Below are 23,658 nucleotides of genomic sequence, written 5' to 3'. Positions count from 1 at the left end.
TAATAATATTTCTTTCTTTTGGGTTCACTTATTTTTTAATGTTTTTTTGGTAAAGTTGCATAACCCTAGATCCTTCTAGGTTTTGTCATTGTGGTGGGGTGGGGATAAGGTGAATATGCACATGATATTCAAAGTCTTTTTCTTTAGGGTCTATTGGAAGCAACTTATAATTCATGATCCAAACTCCATTTGAATGGAATGGCCCCAAAAATGAATTACAAAATAATTATTATGAGCATCATGGTAAATAAAGAAAAGAAGAAAACACATTTTCAGTTGTTCAAACGGTATTCAGTTTTTACCTTGTTCAAGAAGGTTTTAAGTTTGGTTCATATAAATTGCAAAGATGATATACAAGCTCGTTTGTAAGTACTTTTAAAAAGCTTTCAGTTATATTAAAAACATTTCCAAACGGGCTTTATATTTATATTAGTGAGTATATTTGTAAATATCATATTATTTGTTAAAAAAAAAAAAAAAAAAAAAAAAGGTATGGTGTCAATTGGGGCTCCGTTCCCTCCAACGGTTGAATTATTCAAACTTACCCGGTTCGGATTACGAGCCTAGACAGGTTCGGCACCAATTTTAAATGTTCGTTGGTCGGAGATTTGACAAAAGCCGTTGTGGGGCCCAAAAGTTAAGAGGTCCACACGGGTAGGACCCAAAAGCACCACGCCGGCTTTGTAATATTTAGTTAAAGACATCCGGCTGCCGGCCCAAGCCCAACAATCACACAAGTGGGCCCCACAGGCCCGGTTAAAGACCTACCCAATAAACAAACACGACAACAAATTCACATCATAAGTTATTTTTAATCAGAATTAATTACAAATTTGTCCCCTTAATTTTAGTGGTTGTTCCACTTTGGTCCTTGTACTTGTTTTCGTTATAAGTGGATCCTCAAAACTTTTAATGTGTCAAACAAGGACAACGGTACTGAATGTGTTTGACGTAGAAACTTTCGGACGAACACCTTTTAAAAGTTTGAGGACCAATTTGGAATGAAACCAAGTAAACATGGTTGTACTATAGTTTATTGATATCAGTATTTTTTTTTTCTTTTTTTGGTGCAACGATATATTTTACATTAAGGGAGGAGGAGAGTTCGGTTAAGCCACACAATGGGCAACTTAATTTGGTATCGAATTCGTCATGTACAATATTCGAACCTAAAACCTCTTACTTATAAGTGAAAAAGAATACCGTCATACCGTAGTACCAAGTAACTATTGATATCAAAATGAATGTGAACGAATGACATCATAGAGATAGAGCCTAGAGGCATGTCCCTTCCTAGGGACGAAAGCAAATGTGCACATGTTTAGGTTGCAAATAGACCATGCATATTTTTTAGTTTGGCCAAAGCGGGAGACCCTCCATCTCCAAACAAGTTAGTCATTGTCTAAAGTTGCAGGACACTTATGTTTCCAAATTAACTAGAATCTCTAAACTTAAGGGATCCATCTTAATGAGTCCCACAAAGTTTAGTGAACTGTGATGCGATAATGTATTTTTTTTTTTATACCATTGTTGCTTTGCATTATAAGGAATTACTTTTACAAATGATGCAGTAGTCATCAATAATTGTCAGTCATTGACATACATGGAGCTTGTTCGTTATTAAGACCACTATAGGTGTTGGTAATTATCATCCCTTGCCACCATAACTAGATAATGGCACCCCATTTGCACCAAATTGCTAGCTTCGAAGGACAATCATGATTGAGGAGAGATTTTTGGCTGTTTGCGGAGATACATCCCTTCATATAACAATAAACACATGATCTCGGTTGTATGAAAGATAAGAGAAGTTTTTGGCTGTACGTATAGATGTATCATCGTCTTTCAGTAACACTCAATACATGATGTCAATTGTATGTAAGATGCTCTCCAATTTTGGATCTCACTGACCCAACACTTTTGGCTATTTAACTCTAGATATCCGAACCCACGTCAAGCTCAGGGATTAGGGCTTTGGTTTGCACTTTGGATCTGCACACTCAAAAAAACTTAGAAAGAACGTCAAGATACAATATCCAAATTCCAATTATCTGACCCTTTTGTTGTGAAATAAAAAACCTCAACCTAACTGGACCCAAAAGTTATCATAATTTTCATAATTTTGAAGCATATAAATAAAACATGTTGAAAAGTGAGGCCATCATATGCAGTTGTGGCTGGTGAGTCAAGCCAGTCATGGCACTTTCCCCCTAAATCATGACAAGATCAAAATTCTATGTCTTTTGCTGCCTGGCCTCTTTTGGACCAAACCAAATAAGATGGAGGTAAGGGGCAAAGTTACAACATGTAATTTCTCTCACTTGGTGACATTTCTCCACATTGGTTTGTCTAATGCTCCAGCATCATGTAGTTAAGTGTGTTAGTGCAGTGTGACTATCACACACAGGACTAATATGTTAATTTAAATGTTTAGCACACACTCCTAACTGAAAGAAATTTCATTTTGAACTTATGTCGAAGTTATGGGTGTTCTGCTTATTTGCAGTCGTTGATGTTTGCCTCTTCAATTTTACTTGGCAAAACGGGAAAGGAGCCTTTATGTAACTACGACAAAGGGTGTTGCCGAACTTGTTTCCCAAAACAAATAATACAACTTATCATATGAGATTTCGGACAAGCATAAGTCGCATTGTCTAAATGACTAAATGGCTTATACTCGTCCACAATTTTATTAAGTTTGAATATTCCTCCATAACTTAGATTAGATTAAATATTGCTCAAACAGAAAAAGAAAACAAAAATAGTAGATCAAAATAATGGGAAACTTTTGTGTGCTAAAGAACTTGTTAAATTATTATGTCTACACTCCTTTAATCTCACACTAAAATCTAGCATGGAGGAGCTTGGTGAAATTAAAGATAAGCACATTAATTCAAGAGATTTGGGATTAAAGCTTTGGAGAAATTTTTCAGTATTCAGGAACACTGCTCGATACATCAAGTTTCATAAAACAAGTAATTGTGTTTTTTTTTTTTCACTTATCCAACCACTTATATTATGACATTTTGTATACCAAACCGTATTCCCGGCACTCTAAAAAATCTCTCAAAGCTTTGGTGTTCTTTTTTAAGGGGCCAAGATTCTGTCTTCTTTTATCCCAAACCTTCATTATTATAAGCTAATCAGTCACTAGGTGGTCCATAAAAATTTAGTTTGAGTGGCTAGGGGATAGTTAATAGCCAATGCCATTGAATTAGACAACTCAACTCCCTTCAAGTCGTATCATATGTAGGGAAAAAAGGAAGTTGATGAGTTGTTAAACCTAAAAGAAAGGTAATTGATTCCAATTAGTGATTCAAAATATTGTAAAGCAATAAGATATGTTAAAAGTATCTTCTAGGTTTTTAGAAACCTAAATATCTGGGGAATTAAGAGCATCTTCGAGATAAGTTGTAAAATTATTAAAATTTTTATTTCAAGAGTGAAATCTAAAAAATTTATCTCCAACATACTTCATAAAAGAGTCTTCGTTATAGCAAAATGAACGGTTACTCTTTAGATTTAGAGATCAACTGTTCATACGCTGAATATTAAAAAAATAATAAAACTCAAGGGTGTACCCGTGAGCCGAGGAGAAAGGGAAGAGAGAAGATGATTTTAGAAAAGGGTAATAATAGGAAGACTAAATTTTATAAATTAAATGATGTGGTTGTTGATGGTTTAAAAGAAAAAAATAACCTCAAATCATTGAAACCACTTTTAGATTACCCCAAACAAGAACTTTAATGAATCAAGGGCAATACTGAGCTTCAATATGCGCTTCTTTCATGAGGCAGAGTAAGGTGAAGAAAAAAGAAATGAAAAAAAGAAAGAAAAAGAACATGTGGAGGTTATTTTAGGATTAATAGGGGTGGGAAACTAATATTTTAATTTTTTAACTTTTTATGGCCAATGGAATTATAAGTAGGTGGGAAAATAAGATAATGGGTTAGGTCTAGTAGCACTCTAAAACATTCAATGACACATCCCGACCAAAATCAAGGCGTGCTGATATCAAAGCCAATCCCTGGCCGGATGTGTGTCGATGAGGACGTCAGGGCCCTAAGGAAGGTGGATTGTAAGATCTCACAATGCCCAGGGGAGTGGATCCTATAAGCCTTATATGTATATTCTCATCTCTACCTAGCACGAGGCCTTTTGGGAGTTCATTGGCTTCGGGTTTCATCGGAACTCCGAAGTTAAGCGAGTTCGGGCGAGAGCATTCCCAGGATGGGTGATCCACTAGGAAGTTCTTGTGTGAGTTCTCAGAAACAAAACCATAAGGGCATGGTCGGGGCTCAAAGCAGACAATATCGTGCTACGGTGGAGTCGAACCCGATATGTGACATTCAAGGTTTGTTAAAATAGAGCAAGTTGTTGGAGATCAAAAATTAAATAAATTAACTAAAGTAGTTGTTTGACACTATTCACCTATTAAACTAGCAAAAATTTAACAAAAATGTTGGAGATGCTCTAAAGCTTGTATAATTGGATCAATTGGTTCTTGGCCTAGTGATCAATGACTAATGAAAACTCGAAGAAACTATAAATTTCAATTCGTCCTCCCCTGTTGATTTAAAGGAGAGAATGCATAAACCTAAAAGAAAATACTATGAGGAGTGCTTAAGGATTTGAATACATCGCATAGGAATTAAGACGCGTAATTAAGTAAAGAATTGCAAAAGGTCAAAAGAGAGTGCGGAAATCACTTCTCTTTCAAAAAACAAAATGAGACATTAAAATTGAAAGACCTAAAAAAGAAATTCAATTGCTAAGCCACAAAAACATTGATCAAAACCCAAATTTGGTATCTCAACCCAAGCCCAAGTTTTATCCCTACCTTATGCAAGAGGTCCAATGTTGGTTAGATCGAAGTTCAAGTTTATTCTCCAAAGCCCAACCACTAATTATAAGCCTAATTAACATAGGTAGTGTGTGTTTATCCACCAAACACAATAACTTTACCATTAATTAAGCATGAATGGTTGAAATTGCATAAGCTTAAAAGTTAAAATCATTAAGCACATGACAAATAAGACCCCATAATCTTTTTTTAATAAATTCATGTTTTTTACTTACGGTTCTTGTTAAGCGGAAAACCTGCAGTATCATATTGTAATAAGTGTTATGTGAAATGAACGGGCGAGGATTAAAAGAAATTATAGAATTACGGGAAAAAAGTTAAGATAATGGATCCACACCAACTACTGCGTGCCATACTCAGCTATAGGAGAAATTTTACAGTGTGTTGAAAATACAGTATCATAAATTGAAAGTAATAATACAGTAGATTGAAAACTTGAAAAAAAAAATTCCAACCAATAATATTATGACACTTTATGTATCGGCCAATATTTCTGGTACACTAAAAAATTTCTCCAGCTGTAGGCTCATGTCGTCCTGTGATTAGAATTATTGGGTGCATTTCCTTAATGGGCTGATTTCTATGGTGGAGCTTAACACAAATTTTAGTGGGGTCTCACCAATTAAAGAAATAAACCCTTTAATTAACAATGGGAATATAAAATAAAGAAACCAAAAAACAAAAAAAACTTATCTAATTAACTCTTTAACTTTATGACTAAATAAATTTATTTGTAAATGTGTATTTCAGGTGTTGATTCTCAATCAGATTTGGACGTTTCAAAATGTATCTTTGTATGTGAACTCAATTAGTCACTTTAATATTTGACAAAAAAATAGTCACTTTAATATACAAAATTATGTTGCCAATTAAGCTTCCTAAAATATGTTTTTATATGATATTGGCTTTTTCCTTTTTGTTGCTTAATTAGTATAGAATGGAAAATACAATCACAGTTTGATAAGTGTTTTCAAATTTATCGTTTTGTGTTTTTTTAATAAATTATTTTACATATGCACCAAATTGTAAAAAAATAAATAGATTTTTAATGGGAAATTGACATGTAATGTTTACCATACAATTTAATTTTAGAGCGTGTTTATTTATGTAAAATGAAAAATAATTTGATTGTCGACTTTTTGCGCTTTTATCCACACATATAGAACACAAAAAAATGCGGGTTCTAATGGTGGAGCTTACCACACATTTTGGTGGAGTCAGTTGATTTTATAGAAAATCATTTCCACAATACTATAGAGTATCAAATATTTCGAGGCTTTTATTCTTTAAATATTTGGTAAAAATCACAAAAACTGTGACATAATGGTTAAAAGGTTCGAAGTATGAGATATTCTGGAGCACTTTAGAACTTTTGTATAGAAAATCCTTCTTCACATCCCTAATTTACTTTGCTCAATCTTAAGCAAGTAAAACATGTCAATGTAATATTTGGGATGCACGTTTATCACGTCATCAACTGACAACTAATGTGATCATAATTAACATAAATCTAACACGACAACAAAATAATAATTTTGCATATAACATTGCAATATTTAAAAATGGGATACAAGCGGGAAATTTTATGATATAATTTATTTTAGTTTAAAAAAAATAATTGTTATTAGCACTTCAAAAATCTTATTTTACACTCTAAACTTTTTACAGTTAGAAAGAAAAATATAATTATAAGGAGTATAGAATAATAATTTTATAATCCTAATAATAATTCTCTAAAAAAATATAAAAAATCCGAAAAAGTAAGTCCTATGGGGGGACGTTCTTTTTTGGGTTAAAAGCCAATCAAATCTTTAAAATCTGTCCCACGCAGTGAATCGAAATATACCAAACGCCTACAAAAAGTCAAAATCCATCCATGTCGGTACGAATGACGGCCCCGGAAAGCGCAAGGGCAATTCCGTCATTCCAGAAACGGAAACATATTACTGGGACTCCAACTTGCGTACGCCGTAAGAAAATACCATGAGGAGTGCATAAGGTTTTGAATACATCGCAGAGGATTTAAGACGAGTAATTAAGTAGAGAATTTCAAAATATTAAAAAAGAATGCGAAAATCACTTTATTTTAAATAAACAAAATGAGAACAACAAATTGGAATATCCAAACAAGAAGTTCAATTGCTAACCCACAAAACATTGATCAAAATTCAAAACCCAAATTTTTCATCTCAACCCAAGCCCAAGTTTCATCCTTACCTTTGCAATAGGTCCAACATTGGTTAGATCCAAGTTCAAGTATGTTCTCCAATGCCCAACCACTAATTATAAGCCTAATTAACATAGATAGTGTGTTTATCCACTAAACACAATAACTTTACCATTAATTGAGCATGAATGGTTGAAATTGCATAAGCTTAAAAGTTAAAATCATTAAGCACATGACAAATAAAACCCCATAACTTATTGTTCTTGTTAAGCGGAAAACTTACAATATCATATAGTAATAAGTGTTATGTGAAATGAACGGGCGAGGATTAAAAGAAATTATAGAATTAGAGGGAAAAAGTTAAGATAATGGATCCACACCAACTATGCGTGCCAAACTCAACTGTAGGACAAATTTTACAGTTTGTTGGAAATACAGTATTGTATATTGAATGTAATAATACAATAAGTTGGAAACTTGAAAAAAAAAAAAATCCACCAATAATATTATGACACTTGGTGTACTGGCTAATGTTCCCGACACACTAAAAAATTTTCTCTAGTTGTAGGCTCATGTCGTCTTGTGATTAGAATTATTGGTTGCATTTAACGGGCTGATTTCTATGGTGGAGCTTACCACATATTTTTTTTTTGTGGGGTCTCACCAATTAAAGAAATAAACCATTTAATTAACAACGATAATGATGGGAATATAACATAAAGAAACCATAAAAGCTTAACTAATTAACTCTTTAACTTTATGACTAAATAAATTTATTTGTAAATGTGTATTTCAAGTGTTGATTCTCCAGATTTGGACGTTTCAAAATGTATCTTTGTACGTGAACTCGATTAGTCACTTTAATATACAAAATTATGTTGCCAACTAAGCTTCCTAATTATATGATATTGGCTTTCCCCTTTTTGTTGCTTAATTAGTATAGAATGGGAAATACTTATCCTGTCAATCACAGCTTTTTTTTTATTTTTTTTAATACATCGGTATTTTTACACTAAGAGAAAAGGGGTTCAACTAAGCCACACAATGAGCAACCTAATTTGGCATTGAATTCGCCATCTACGAGATTCGAATCTAAGACCTTTCACTTCCAAATGAAGATGAATACCATTAGATTATAGTACTAAGTGGGCCGTCAGTCACAGTTTGATACGCGTTTTCAAATTTATCGTTTTGTGTTTTGTAATAAATTAATTTCATATGTGCCAAATTGTAAAAAAATTAATAGATTTTTAATGGGAAATTGCCATGTAATGTTTATTATACAATTTAATTTAAGAGCGTGTTTATTGACGTAAAATGAAAAATAATTTGATTGTCGACTTTTTGCACTTTTACCCACCCGTATAGAACACACAAAAATGCGGGTTCTGATGGTGGAGCTTACCACACATTTTGGTGGAGTTAGTTGATTTTATAGAAAATCATTTCCACGATACTAGAGAGGATTAAATATTTCGAGTTTTTTATTCATCAAATATTTGGTAAAAATCATAAAATTTGTGACATAACAGTTAAAAGGTTCGGAGTATGAGATATTCTGGAGCACTATAGAACTTTTGTATAGAAAATCCTTCTTCGCATCCCTAATTTACTTTGCTCAATCTAAGCAAGTAAAACATCTCAATGTGATATTTGGATGTGTGTTTGTCACGTCATCAACTGACAACTGATTTGATAATAATTAACATGAATCTAACACGACAACAAAATAATAATTTTGCATATGACATTGCAATATTAAAAAAATGAGATACAAACGGGAATTTTATGACATAATTTATTTTAGTTTAAAAAGGAAAATTATTATTAGTACTCTAAAAATCTCATTTTACAATCTAAACTTTCCTCAATTAAAAAAAATATATACTTATAAATAGTGTAGAATGATAATTTTAAAATGATAATAACAATTTTCTAAAAAAGTCGAAATAAATATGATCCGAAAAAGTAAGTCGTATGGTCATTTTTGGGTTAAAAGCCAATCAAATCTTTAAAATCCGTCCCACGCAGTGAATCGAAATATACCAAACGCCTACAAAATCCATCCATGTCGGTACGAATGACGGCCCCGGAAAGCGCAAGGGTAATTCCGTCATTCCAGAAATGGAAACATCTAACTGGAACTCCAACTTGCGTACGCCGTAAGAAGCAACGTTTTTTTTTTTACTCTCCCTCTCTCTCTCTCCTCTCGAGAGCATTATAAAAACAAATAACGCGAAATTCATATAAAAAAGAAAAATATAAAAACGCAAACAAAAGAAAAAAAGAAGAAAAATTTCGGACCATTTTCCATTGTTTCTGGTTCTCGCTTTCTCTCTCAGGTACCCACCACGCACACCTCTCTCTCTCTCTCTCTCTCTCTCTCTCTCTCCTCTCTCTTTCTCTCTCTAGAATTTTTTTTTTCTTCTGTATTTTGTGTTTGTATATGTAGGTTTTTTTACCTGTGTATTTGTATTGGAATTTGATGTAAAAAAATATATTTTATCTGGCTCTTGTTTGAATTTGAATTTCTGGGTTTTTGGGGTGGGTTGTTGTTGATATTTTTTCTTGGGATTTGATTCTTGAATTGGGGATTTGTTATCTGTTTGGATTTTTATTGGTAATTTGGATAAAGTTAGCTGAAAAAATGGAAAATAGAAGGTGGAGAGGGGAGAGATTTTTTAAATGGAGATTCTTGGTGGGTTTTTTGTTGATGGATTTTGGTGTAATTGAATAAATTTGTGGGAAAGCGAATCCTGGTTTTTTTTTTTTTTTTTTTTTTTTTTTATATATTTATTTTTGGTTTTAATGCCGAAAACAGCAGATCCGTGATGGGAAATAGAAAAAATATTGAGGAAATATTGTAATTTGATTTGTTTGAGCTGGATTTGGGATTCTGAAATTTGGATTAATATGTGGATTTTATGGTTTCTTTTGGGTGCAAGGAACAGATGGTAAAGGGAGGGAAGGTTAGTTCCAAGCGAAAAATCAAGACAAGGGTTCCGTCAAAGTATCAGGGTTCCGATGATTCGGATGAGGATTATGTGATTTCGGGTGAAGAAAATGAAGTTTCTGAGGATTTAGAGGAGGATTACTGTTCTTCTTTGGACGGAGATGCGTCGGAAGAGAGCTTTGTGGATGAGGAGGAAGAGGAGGATGAAGTGAAAAAGGTGAGGAAGAAAACTCGATCAAGAGCAAAAAGGGGTGCTGGTGGTTTTATTGTGGATGAGGAGGAGGAGGAGGAGGAGGAAGAAGATGAAGAGGAAGTGAAACCAGTTAGGAAGGGAATTAGGTCAAAGGTCCAAAATGGTTTTTCTAGCCGGCAGAAAAATGGGGTTAAACCGTCACGAAAGAGGAGAAAGATTACATATCGTGAGGTGGAGGATCAGGATTATAATGATGAAGATGATGATGACGATGAGGAATTCACACCAGATGAAGATGAATTTTCGGACGTGGAAGAAAAACCAGTGGTGAAAAAGAAGAAAACTGATGGGAAAGTGGGCAAGCGGTGCTTGAAGAAAAAGGGTCGTCCTGTAAGAGGTGTAAAAAGGAGAAAATCTTTGGCTTCAAAGAAGCCTTTGAGAAAGAAAGGTAGAACAAGTCAGGCGTCGAGGAGGAAGGCAAGAAGTGACGATGATATTGAAAGTGATAGCGATTTCATGGATAGTATTGTGCCCGTGAGAGTAACGAATGAGAAAAAAACGGTTAGGAAAAGGAGGAGAATGTCTATACCGTCAGATTCAGATTTTGTGTCTTCTGGAGCATCTGATTATGACTACACCATCTCCGAGGAAGAGAGAGAGCAAGTACGAGAAGCCAAGGAGTTGTGTGAAAGATTGGAAACTAATTTGCGAAGTTCATTAGTGCCTACTAGCATTCAGGAGGATACACCTGTACAACAGCCAAGAAACCCTCCTAGAAGGAAGGGTAAAGAGAAGATTGAGCAAGTGAAGGTTGAGGTTGTAAAGCAGGTCTGTGGCATTTGTCTCTCCGAGGAAGATAAAAGAAGAGTGCGGGGAACACTAGACTGTTGCACTCATTATTTTTGTTTTGCCTGCATCATGGAATGGGGAAAAGTGGAATCTCGTTGCCCTTTGTGCAAGCAGAGATTTAAGACAATTAGTAAGCCTGCAAGATGTACGACAGGAATTGATTTGAGAGAAGTGGTGATACAGGTCTCTGAGCGTGATCAGGTACCTTATCATGTTACTTGTTATGTCATGCATTATCTTGCATTCTGTTTGCTGCTTCATTTTTTTGTTTGTTTGTTCAAATGGGTTTATTTCTTTATGCAGGTCTATCAGCCGACAGAAGAAGAACTCAGGAGTTATCTTGACCCTTATGAGAATGTGATATGTACAGAATGCCACGAAGGAGGGGAAGATGGCCTCATGTTACTGTGTGATCTATGTGATTCACCTGCTCACACCTTTTGTGTTGGTCTTGGCCGAGAAGTACCTGAAGGTAATTGGTACTGTGAGGGTTGTAGACCTGTGGCTATGGGATCCTCAAGTTCACAGGCTCAGGGTCGGTTGTCTGATCAAAGAACTACAAACAACATTTTGTCTAATAGACCATCACCTACTGTACATTTTGACGAAGGAATAGACCTTAATGTGGTGTCCTCACCTCGTCCACAATTTACTCAAGGATTTCCCCCTAGATTTCCTGTTGGAGGTTTTCAAGCACCTTCCCCGGTATCTGGGGCAGGAGCACCAACTCTATCAGGGAGACGCTTAATACAGCGTCATATTCAACAACTCCTTAATTCTAATAGGACGAGTTATATGGCCAGTATAAATGAGAGGAACTCATCTGATAATTTGAGAAATGATTTCTCTCACCCTCAAGCTGCTCAGACAAGGGAAATGACAGTCCAACATACCAGGACAGACGAGATGGAGGCATCTTACCACACATTCTTTGAGGAGAGATTACAAAACAATCCTTTAGCACTAGTGCCAGATAACTTGAGTACTGATTTCTTAAATACATCAGCATCAACCCCTCAGAGAAGGCAAGCAATTGGGGATCCGACTACAACATCTGCTGATAGATCTCAAAATGGAGCATTATGGCCTGTACTTACCGGAATGAATTCAGTACCAAATTCCGGACAATTCCATCACTTCAGCGGTAGACCAAATATTAGTGGATCTGATGCTGGTGTGTCCCCTAGTACTGCTACGGAACAGGATGTTTTTCACCTAGCAAAGGAACAACTGAAAGTGATGGTCAAAAAGCACTTGGATAATTTGTCCCGAGACGTTGATCTAGGTATGCGAAGCTTTCAACTTATTTTTATACTTGTATGGAAAACTATCACATTGTTCATTTTGGACTGATCCAGACTTGAGCATTTCTACATTGAATTATGATTCTGCCCGCTTATTCTTATGAATTATGATTCTACACTGCCAATTGGAATGTTCCAACTCCTTGTATCTTTGTGTTTCAGACAAAGACACTTTCAAGGACATTGCGAGGAGATCTACGCACACTGTCTTGGCTGCGTGTGGACGTGAGCACAGAAGCTGTGAAGTAGTTCCCGTGCCTCCTCCCTCAACCTGCGCCCACGTTGAATTAACGGTGGGTGGAATGACAAGTCTGATGAGAGGCCGATGTCCATCTTGTTTCGAATCTTTTGTAGGGGAAGTTGTAAAGAGGATCTTCGATACAAAACTCCCGCAGTGGTTGAGTTTACGTCTCTAGTTATCGAGTATCCTCGTTGCAACACACGTCTTTCCCCTCCCCCGTCGATCCTGTTTTTGTTAGGAATTTTAGACCATATTTTGTTTAGCTTATTTAATCCCATTTTTACATTAATTTGTTAGATTAGGCTAATTCAAATATATGAAAATTGCTACGTATTTATCACTTTCCATTTTTGCTCATTGGCTGTTATTATTCTGTCTGTCTCTGCTATTTTTTGATGTTTTCTTAACGGTTGTTTCTTTGGCCACCCTTTGTTTTTTGTACCGGAAGTTACTTATGCATTTACTATTTGGGGGAGAATGATGCTTGTGGTAAAGGACCAGGACCACTCACATACCACCAACCAGCCTTTTCTTTGCCTTTCTTTGTCATCCGACCCAGCCCCTCCACTACACCACCTTTCGAGTACAATAGCACATGTCAGTCCCACTAATCTTTTTACAATTTGAGTCGGCTGACAATACTTGGCTCGTTACATGTGAAACTTTTCTTTTTGGGGCTAAGTTAATATTTACGATTGCCAAAGATGCTTGTCTCTTTTTGTGTAAGGAAATGTTTATCCTTACTGACGGAATACAGTTTGACGTGTTGTGAATAAACATGTGTTAAACTGTAATTTGTAGATAACGAGTGACAAACATAGCTCTCTCTCTCTGGAGTCCTTTTTCTTCAACAACTGTATGAAATATGAATACGGGGGAACTGGCTCCATATGTCATATCCTTCAATTATGCTTCACACCCACCCATGACCATTTCCCAATTCATAAATATTTAAAGGGCCATTTGTTTTCTAGTTGGTGGGTGGGTGGAGACCGACTAATTATGTTTCTGTGATTTAGTGTGGTCACATGTTAGATATATCGGACCTCCAACTTTTCTTACCATTCACTCAAAAGGGACTTTTCGGAATAAGAACTGGGTGCGAGCGGCGAGCACACTGTCTGAACCACCTGACCTAACAAACGAAGATTCGTACAAAGTGCTAAAGGGGTTAGAGGGAGAAGCATTGAATGAAAAGAAATTATTTTCTTTTCTTTTTCTTTTCTTTCAAAAAAGAACTAAATATCGACCTGAAAATAACAGATGATGACGAGAGTTTTGTTGAGGCCTATAAACTAAAGTTCACATGCCACATAATTACACTCAGATTCCTACAACAACTTATTCCACACACTCCTCGTGCTCAATAACCATTGGGAATACTCTTAGCTACAAACCAACCACAGACTGCAAAGGGGCTCGCTCTTGGTTGTGCAAACTTTCACTCCTGCAGCGGCGCCGTTGGGAAATTCATAAACCGTCGTCAAGAATGGTGGACAACAACATCCCCTGAACAAACGCGCATCTTTTCGTCTTCTCTTCCTTATCCTTGATGGACAAAGGAGGCGACTGCACGTTTCTGTGACCAAATAAACGTGTCAGACCTAAGAAGCATACCGAGAGGAAAATAATAAAATTAAAGAACCTAGACCGGGTTTCATATGCAACGGAAGGCAAAATAGCATGCTCGTTTGTAGAAATTTGACAATATCGAGCGTCAACAATAACTGTATGGAGTTTTAAGCGTTCTTTCAGCCGTGTAGTTCAGCACGATATAGTATGCACGGAAAAAGATTGAGCATGTTTTCGCATGGAGCACAAACATATGAACACAACAAGAGTTGTGTGCAGTGCCCTCTCAAGTGATTAGTCAAAGTTCCTTTTTATTTGTTTCTGCAACATATTGCAGGCGCTCATGCATGACTAGTGTATGAAATTGCAAATGCGTCCATCGCAATTCGCAACCAACACTCATATTCCTTGTCCAAACTTCTTATACATAAAATGAGATTTAGCAAGAAATCATAACTGGTTAGGCACTCAGCTTGACCAAGGGTTACAAGGTCAGAATTAGAGCAAGCTAGAGAGATAGGTTTTAGGTGTCCCATCAAAAGGAGTTTAAGATTAAATAACGTACCGTTCTGATACTCTCTTATCTGAACTTTTCTTGGCCGAGCTTGCTTCAGTTGAGAAGGGCGGCATACTAACAAAATCATCCGCCATAGGCAAAATAAATTGTGACAACAATGGATCAGGCGCTGCATTGGATGAGGAAAGTAAACAGGAAGAGCCCCCAAAAAGAGAGTGCAAATTTCCTTCCCTTAGCTCTTTCCTCAACAAAGATAGAGTTGAATGAGCTCCACTTTTCCTCGTCTTCCTCTTGCGTTGCATGTAATTACTAGTTAAGGAACTCAAGCATTGGGAGAAATCTTCAATCTAATCAATCTTTGATAAAATGTATAATAAATCTCAGGGGTACGATGAACCAAAAGAAAACTGCCTTATGAGACCTTGTAACGTTCAATCAGAATTGTGGGGATATGGAGTATGTTTTCATGCAACAAATGGTAATGGTAAGGAGGGTAAATTACTAGTTTAAAGCATTAAGGACGCAGATCATACCATTACAATATACGTCAGATCCCCATAGGTAAGTTTTTTAGAATGAGCTGGCACGTGGAATACTGATAAATTTGCATTGAACGACAAAGTTGATTATGACAGAAAAAAGATAACACATAACATCTGCACAGATGACAGATCAACAGAAAAAGGATATCTTGAATATACTTCCATGTTGTAGGGTAATGTGCGCAACCATATCAACCCCCACCCTCATTGCACAAACCGGACATACCTGCAGATAAACAACGTTCTTTTTTAGTAAGATTAACCTCCAATAACCCATGCTCATTAAAATAAGAGAAATCTAACATCTAACAAATGCAACATCTTAGCAAGTTCATATAACTTGACCAACTACCTAATTTCCACTTCTCCCACCACCACATTACAAGCTCGTATTTCAACAAGAAAGCATTGAAATCAATTCTTCAAAGGATAAAATATCTCAGCTGTTTAAGAAGCTGGGATCGATGAGATTCTCTTGATATTCCTAAACAAATGGCTTTGAATTTAAGCATTTTGTAAGATATGATTGACTAAAGGTTGTCTTGTCAGTATTCCCTACTAAATGATGCTTGGATATGAACATACTGAGAGTTTACTCCTAATGTGAGTGAGACCAAACTATATTTGGTGTATATGTGTTTTGATATGCAAGTAATTGGACAAATATATACACGTCTTTGGCCTCACTTCTCAAGTTAGCATGTTCAACATACGCTCGTCCTATTGAGAGCAAGACCTGTAAGGAACTGAGAGAAGAGAAGATTGAAGTACGAAATCATTCAAGATGAGTACTTCTGCAGGTACGAACTCGTACCAATTAGGGTTAACTTCAGATTAGATGCTCGGACTAGTAGAACATGGTTTAATGGCTTTATTGGTTTCGATCCTTGCACACTGGTGTCTATGTGATGCTTTCACATATTTCTTTATAAAACAACGTATGCAAAAGATTCTCATGAAAAGTTAAATACAAACATCAAGTCGCATAATAATTTCAATCTATATACACCAAACAATTAAAAAGTACTCGCTTTCAGGATGAAACTAAGGAAATTAGGTACTGATAGATATGAAAAAGGATTCATACCCCATTCTTCGCCTCCACCGGGTGCTCTTCATCAATGTGGCAGCACAATCCTACAATGTCAAAGTATTCGGAGCAGAACGGGCACGGAAATTCCTCCCTTATATCATCATCCCCATCAATTTCTTCAAACCCCATGAGCATATCTACATTGCACAATCCCATGTTTCAATACGTGGAAAATCCATAAAATTGAAGAACTTTAATTAATCGGGGTTTCACCATTGAAAACCCAAAATTCTGATGTCAAAAAGTCTCGAGAAAGAAATAATGACACCCAAAGTAGTTGGATTCAGCTCAACTTGGTGAAATGTTATCATCACTAACTTTATTTTCGTGGGTCATAAAAATTTGGAAAAGAAAAAGAATCAAGCTTTCTAATTTCTCTCGTCTACCACTTACCACTTATATTCTTCAGATTAAAACCAAAACCCCAAACAAAAAATGATAAAAAATAAAAAATTCAGAGCAAAAAAAACAAAATCAATTTCCTTTTTGTTTCCCTACCAAAAAAGGCATTACACAAAAATCAACAAAAAATTAATGATCAAAACGGAAAAGAAATGAATGTGAGCTAACCAGATCGAGAATGAAGGGCGGATTGATAACGCCGAGAGGCAGAAGATAGACGAGCGCTCCAGGAATCACCGTCCATAGCTAGCCACCCTTTACGAATTTAAACGAAAAGGTAAGGTCTTTGGGGTGCGATTCGCCTTTGGGTCCGATCTCTCAGATTCAGAAACCCGAAGAATTGGGAATGGGATTTTATCGAAACGGACAAAAAGGAATCGGCTTTTGGGGTCGGTTGAGCTGGAGGATCCGAGGCTGACGATGGTTGAAGAAGGCGGCGACGGTGGCGACGGTGGTGATTGTGTAGAAAGAGGAAGGAGGAAGAGGAGGAAAGGAGGAAGGAAGAGGAATTTAATCTCTCCTACCAGTTTATTATCTATATCTACCTCTCTCTACGCTGTATATTTTCTGTATTTTTAGTTTTTTTTTTTTAATTTATTTGTTGGGGAGGAATAAATGGAACTTATTCCAGGTAGAAATGTGTGGTGAATATGACAAGTGGCCAATAAAATGAAATAACAGTGACACACAGAGGAGAGACAAATCCTCTTTCTCTCTCCTCTTTCTCTTTCTTTCTCTCTCCTCTTTCTCTTGGTGGCTGGCACACACCGTTTTACAGCTCGTTGTTTGTTGTGACTCTCCCTCCCTCACTCAACTCAACTGTGCTTTCATAGTCACTTTCACTTTGGTAGTTTTCATGATTTGACACGTGTCCTTATACCATAGACTCACGACATATTTAATTACGAATTTGCCTTTGAATTTCTGTGGGTTGTTCAGCGCTCAAGACTCTTTCTTTTGTGTTTATACGAAATATCTCTTTCCAATTCTTGAAGTAAAACTTAAATTTTAGATTTTAAATTTATCCTAATTTGCTTTAATTCTTGGAACAAATATGAGTTAAAACTTAAAACTCATTTATGGGCCAAATTTAGCCCAGGATTTCCCTCCGAGTTAGTAGGGCTGGTCTACCATATATGTATATTTTTTTTTATAGTTTTATATTTATAAATTCATTGAATCCAACTATTAATATATATTTTAATGAAATCCAACGGTAAAAAAATAAAAAAAATCTAACTATCCAAATTTAAATTCAACGACTAAAGTCATTAAAAAAAAAACTTTTATGTGTTTCATATTCTTTCATAGTATTTCACGAGTTTCATAGTGTTGGTTAGTGATTTTTCAATATTTGTCAGAATCTAAATATTTTTAGGTTAAAATGTTCATAAAATTAAATTATGATAGTCTACATAATTTTTTTCTTTTAAAAAAGTTACTTTAAGAAATAAAATTAGCTTAAATTCATTCTTAATAATCTAGAGCTAAAATTTTAACCCATAAGACCATCTCCAATGGTTGGGCTAAAAGTCAAATTTTTTAGCCCGAAAAATTTAGCCTTTAGTCCAAAAACAGCTTTTCTACTCCAACCATTTTACCCTAAAATTTTAGCCCGATATTATTAAAGAATGAATTTAGGCTATTTTTTTTGTTAAATTAAATTTAAAAAAAAAATAAATATGTAGACTATAGTAAATTAATTTTATGAACATTTTAATCTAAAAAAATTTAAATTCCGATAAATATTGGGTAGAGTCCACCCCGATTTCTGGGCTAAATTTCGGGGGGAATTTGGCATTGGTTTAGCATTTAGCATTTAGCTCAAAATTTCCCCTTGGGTTGGAGTGCGTTTGGGGGGAAATTTTGGGGGGTAATTTGGCTTTTAGCCCACCATTGGAGTTGGTCTAAAGGTTGGAGCAAAAAAAGTTGTTTCTAGTTAAAACCTAAATTTTTTGGGCCAAAAATTTTATGTTTTAACCCAAATGTTGGAGTAGGTCTGTTTTAACCCAAATGTTGGAGATGATCTAAGACCTACTCCAACATTTGGAGTAAAACTCAAATTTTAGGTTCTAAACTTACCTCAACTTGTTCCAACCGTTGGGGCAAATATGAGTTAAAACGCAAAACTCATTTATGGGCCAAATTTAGCCCATGATTCTCCCCTGTGTTAGTGGAATATATTTTTTTTTTGTTTTATATTTATAAAGTCATTGAATCCAACTGTTAAGATCTAATTTGATGAAATCTAACGTTAAAAAAAAAAAAAAAAAAATCTAACAGTCCAAATTTATAACCAATGGCTAAAGTAATTAAAAAAAATTATGTGTTTCATACTCCTTCATTGTGTTTCACAAGTTTCATAGTGTCGGTTTGTGATTTTTCAATATTTGTCGGAATCTAAATATTTTTAGGTTAAAATGTTCATAAAATTAAATTAGGATAGTCTACATAATTTTTTCTTTTGAAAAAGTTACTTCAAGAAAAAAAAATTAGCCTGAATTCATTCTTTAATAATTTGGGGCTAAAGTTTTAACCCATAAATGTTAAAACAAAAAAACTGTTTCTAGGTTAAAACCTAAATTTTATAGGCTAAATAGGTTTTAACCCAAGGGTTGGAAATAGTCTAAAACTCTCATGTACCATGCATGTGGCAACTTTTTTTTTTTTTTTTTAAGTTTTTAGCTAGACTGGTGCTATTTACGTATCTATTTTTACTTCTCACATGCTTCTCTTAATTTTGGACCGTCAAATAGAATAAATTGAACAAGATCAATAGACAAAAATTAATAAGGGTGTGTGTAAATAAAAAGCAATGTCTGAATAGCAATACTCTTTAGTTTTTATTTTTTTAAGAAAAGGCGATATATTTAATTTCAAACCTAGACAGGCTAAATAGTGTAAGGGGGCGGAGAGGTCCTCCTCAAGAAGATCACTAATAATAATAGGAGGTTCCTCACACCAAGTACAATCATCTCCCAAATGGAGGGTAAATCTAGCAAGTCTAATAACAGACAAGAAACTTTAGCAATAATTTGCATCAAGAACTTTGCATCCTTTATAATTAGTCCAACAAAAAATAAATCCATGGAAAACACGTTCAATACAGAAATAACCTGAAGTGAATCACTCTTCAAAATAATGCTTGACAACACCCTTCAGCCACAAAACCCTTTAGCTATTGACTTCATTAAATAGGCTTTCATGTTTAAGAACCTTTTAGCCATTGACTTCATTACATAAGCTTTCATGTTTAAGAACCAAAGTGAAACATCTCAAAAGTATAGGGGATAAATATGTAAATTGACTTTGACCAAATGGAATAAACTCTTTAATTCCTCAGGCCCAATAGGCCCAAAAATCAAAAAGCCCGCACCGGAAGAAGACACCGCGGTCGTAAACAACACCGGCGAACTTTCAAACCAACTGACGAAGAAGCCTTATAAATTCCAAATTCTCAACCAAAAAATTATAAATTCCAAATTCACCGGGGCCACGTGACTCGCCGTCCCCGCCACCCTCCTCCCCGGATCTCCGATCACGTGACCCCCGTCTCAGCCACTACCGGAAGAAGAATAACCCTTCCAATTTACCAGTTCATTTCCCTCATCATTCGCATGACAAGGCGCGAAACCAAACTATCTGATTGTCCGTTGGATCCATAGATTTTGTGATTGTCCAGTGCGAATCTGAATCAGGAGCTCCGTTTCCATGGCGACGAGGAATCGGACCTTGGTTTACAGAAAGTATAGGGATGCGTTGAAGAGCGTCCGCGCTCCCACGAGCTCCTCCGCTTCGAGCTCCGGCGCCGGTGGCGGCCCGGTCATTGAATTGGTCAGCACTTCCCTTTTGAATCCCAATCGGAATTATGCTCCGCTCAGTACTGAAGATCCCGGTAATTCAAGGTCTCTCTCTCTCTCCCCTCTCTCCTCTTCTGTGTATGTTAATGGAAATTTTCTGTTTAATTTAAGCTTTAATTGAAGTGTTTAACATTTAATGAAGTTAAAGTTTAGAGGAAAAACATAGATCAATAGCAGAAAAGAAATGAAAGGTTCAGATAGTGGAGAAAGAAGTCTTTTACTGGAAGTGTGCTGAATGCAGATTAGGTCACACTGAATTGTGATATTTAGAATCTTAGATAGCAAAATTGGAGGCTGGATTATTGTTTATTAGATCAGAGATATTGTAGTTTAGGCATTCGATATCGGGTGGATGATCACCAGGTGCAATGCAGATGTACAATTCAGAGCTTGCAGTGATGAACTTTTAGAATTTTAGAAGCAACGGTCCACGGAGATGATTCATTGGAGAAGAGCATTACGATTTGTGGGTTTTTCGTATTTGATTTTTTTTTTTTTTTTGAATAGTATCTACACTAAAGGGGGTGGGGGAGTGGGCTAAGCCTTACAATAGGCTTGCCATGATAATGTGGTTCAACTTCTCCTTTGGCGCGAATCGAACCTAAGACCTTCACTTACAAGTGAAGAGGAATACCACTAGACCTAGTATTAAGTGGCTCGTATTTGAATTAGTTCTAATATGTTTGCAATGTGAGTCCCTGAAATGGTTTGGTTCTCTTTGGACCCTGCTATGCTAGAAGGTTACTGAAAGCCTTTTAGTCAGTTTGAGACGTTCGTAATTACTGAAATTTGTTGCAAGAAATTGGGGGATTGGTTTGGTTTCAGGGGAACATTATCCTTTGGTCTTCTTATTAGTATGCACGGAAAAAGGCAATGAATCGGGTGCAAGTATGGATTTTTTTAATTTATTTCTGTAGTGTGAAAGTCATTGTGTTTTTATTGCTGCAGTCGGGGTGCACTTACTGTTGGTCTACCGCCAGCATGGGTTGATCTTTCAGAAGAGGTAGCAGCAAACGTGCAGCGTGCACGGGTAAAAATGGCTGAGCTGACTAAGGCTCACGCAAAGGCTTTAATGCCTTCTTTTGGAGATGGTAAAGAAGATCAACATTTGATTGAGAGTCTTACGCAAGAGATAACTAATTTGATAAGGAAATCTGAGAAGAGACTACAGAAGCTTTCTGCAGCTGGGCCTTCTGAAGATTCAAATGTTAGAAAAAATGTGCAGGTAAGAATTAGAAGCCACGAAATATTTTTGGCAGCGCAGTAAGTGATTAGGTTTTCCTTAGTCTTGTTTATTCCAGAGTGTTGCACTCTTGAGTGGGCGTTATCTATAATTCAAGTAATCCCAAAGAGCAGTGCTAATGTCTGCATGTTTCTTTTGCAGCGCTCTCTTGCCACTGACCTTCAGACCCTGTCAATGGACCTTCGCAAGAAACAGTCAACTTATTTGAAGCGACTCAGGCAGCAAACAGAGGTGCGAAAAGAATTTTACCTTTTAACCATTCAAGTCAGTGGATTGTTATACATCATACCCTTGTTTCAACATTCTGTTGTTACTCTGGCTTGATAATCTAGTTCATACGTAATCTTTCCATGTACTTTTTGGAACTTGGAATCGTGTTTCCGCGTTCAGTTTGTATACCGAGGGTAACTGTGTGATCTGACATGTAATTGGAAACTAGTTAAACTTACAGTTATATATTTTCAAACATTTCTTTTTTTTCTCATTTTTGGTGATACAGGGTCAAGATGGGGATGATTTAGAGATGAACCTAAATGGAAGTACATCGAGAATGGACGGTGATGATTTGGATGACATGGTAAGCTTTCTCCAGTTCATTACCATTTTCTCAAGATCTTGTCAATCACGACAAATATGAGTACACTAAATTCCCTATACAGTGTATTTGTAGTGTTGTTGAGTGATCAAATTTTAAGACATTTTTTTACCATAGATGATCGTAATATGATGATAATACACGCATCCTGTCAGATGTTTAATGAGCGTCAGATGGCCAAGATAAAGAAAAACGAGGCATTCACAGCAGAAAGGGAAAGAGAGATCCAACAGGCAAGTGAAGATCTTTTCGTTGTTTCTAAATTGACTGGTGTTGGATCATGCTTCTTCACAATTGACTAATACTCGTTTCTCTTCCCAATAGGTTGTGGAATCTGTGAATGAGCTTGCTCAGATTATGAAGGATTTGTCAGTACTAGTGATAGACCAGGTTAGTATTCATGTCCTCTCGATACATGAATTTCATCAGAAAATCAGCCATTAACTAAATATCGTTCTTAAACAGGGAACTATTGTTGATAGGATAGACTACAACATTCAGAATGTAGCAAGTACAGTCGATGAGGGCCTCAAGCAATTACAAAAGGTACCTTTCTTACATCAATCATCGTACTTCATCTGTATGTTTTCAGATTCTTTTCCGTGTTTGTTCTTGCGGAATATTATGTTTAACGGATGGTGGCTTACAGGCTGAGAGAACACAGAAACAAGGGGGAATGGTGATGTGTGCTACCGTACTCGTTATCATGTGCTTTGTCATGTTGGTCCTCCTAATCCTCAAGGAGATATTCTTTTGATCTACAAGCGAAAGGTCAGTTGATTCCTGATTTTGGTTTCGTTCTAATTGTCCTAACCCTCCCTTCGGACTTCTAAGCGTGCAAAGATGCCATCCGTAGCAGAAGATTCGACAAGTTTTGGAGTGCCCTAGTTACATATACTACTTCAAGTGACTATTTGTGAATTCCTACTAATTTCTGGGTATTACTGTATTAGTAGAAAGAGGGGAGGGGAAGGGGTAATGATTCATTGGGGAAGGACCGACCCGGAACCTGTATAGAGCTTAAGATCCACGTTCTCCTTGGGGAAGGGCGTTTTCATCGAAGGATCTACGTTGATTCTTCCGGTTTTCGTTTTCCGGGATTTTGTGCTTTCATTCCCCAGAACTCGTGTGTAAGACGCGGCGTTTATTTGTTCCATTACATGTTTTTGATCATTCAATATAGCGAAATACATCGATTTTAGCTTATATGTACGGGAATGATTTATGTCGCTTTAATTCTCTCTAGTTTTATTCAATTCAAAG

At 36.1% G+C, this 23,658-nt stretch overlaps 3 protein-coding genes across 4 annotated transcripts; 2 read left to right on the top strand and 1 right to left on the bottom strand.

The window, feature by feature from the left end:
• The first annotated feature begins 9,215 nt into the window (after positions 1 to 9,215).
• On the top strand, positions 9,216 to 12,916 carry LOC103930580. 2 transcript variants are annotated; one of them, XM_018643328.2, is made up of 4 exons: positions 9,216 to 9,373; positions 9,983 to 11,227; positions 11,330 to 12,311; positions 12,493 to 12,916. In XM_018643328.2, exons 2-4 carry the CDS (start codon positions 9,983 to 9,985, stop codon positions 12,744 to 12,746), a joined length of 2,481 nt encoding a protein of 826 aa, XP_018498844.2. In that variant the 5' UTR covers positions 9,216 to 9,373; the 3' UTR covers positions 12,747 to 12,916. The 2 variants fall into 2 exon arrangements, with proteins under 2 accessions (XP_018498844.2, XP_048432448.1); XM_048576491.1 differs by having other exon boundaries at positions 9,249 to 9,373; positions 9,977 to 11,227.
• Positions 12,917 to 13,762: 846 nt separating this feature from the next.
• LOC103930581 (protein DEHYDRATION-INDUCED 19 homolog 3) lies at positions 13,763 to 17,277 on the bottom strand. Its single transcript, XM_009339935.3, has 5 exons — positions 16,866 to 17,277; positions 16,290 to 16,432; positions 15,351 to 15,428; positions 14,709 to 14,962; positions 13,763 to 14,150 (listed from the first exon to the last, which is right to left on the bottom strand). Exons 1-5 carry the CDS (start codon positions 16,939 to 16,941, stop codon positions 14,042 to 14,044), a joined length of 660 nt encoding a protein of 219 aa, XP_009338210.2. The 5' UTR covers positions 16,942 to 17,277; the 3' UTR covers positions 13,763 to 14,041.
• A 2,858-nt stretch (positions 17,278 to 20,135) lies between these two features.
• On the top strand, positions 20,136 to 23,603 carry LOC103930582 (syntaxin-43). The gene is made up of 8 exons (XM_048576477.1): positions 20,136 to 20,602; positions 21,506 to 21,782; positions 21,942 to 22,031; positions 22,300 to 22,377; positions 22,551 to 22,628; positions 22,720 to 22,785; positions 22,861 to 22,941; positions 23,045 to 23,603. The coding sequence occupies exons 1-8, from the start codon at positions 20,409 to 20,411 to the stop codon at positions 23,150 to 23,152; spliced, it is 972 nt and encodes a 323-aa protein (XP_048432434.1). The 5' UTR covers positions 20,136 to 20,408; the 3' UTR covers positions 23,153 to 23,603.
• The last annotated feature ends 55 nt before the right edge of the window (positions 23,604 to 23,658 follow it).

Source organism: the organism of the source record quoted next, unplaced genomic scaffold (assembly GCF_019419815.1).
Source record: "Pyrus x bretschneideri cultivar Hongxiangsu unplaced genomic scaffold, Pyrus_bretschneideri_v1 Contig11, whole genome shotgun sequence".
Classification (NCBI taxonomy): domain Eukaryota; kingdom Viridiplantae; phylum Streptophyta; class Magnoliopsida; order Rosales; family Rosaceae; genus Pyrus; species Pyrus x bretschneideri.
Note: the sequence above shows the minus strand (reverse complement) of the source record. Positions and strands in the feature narration are given on the sequence as shown.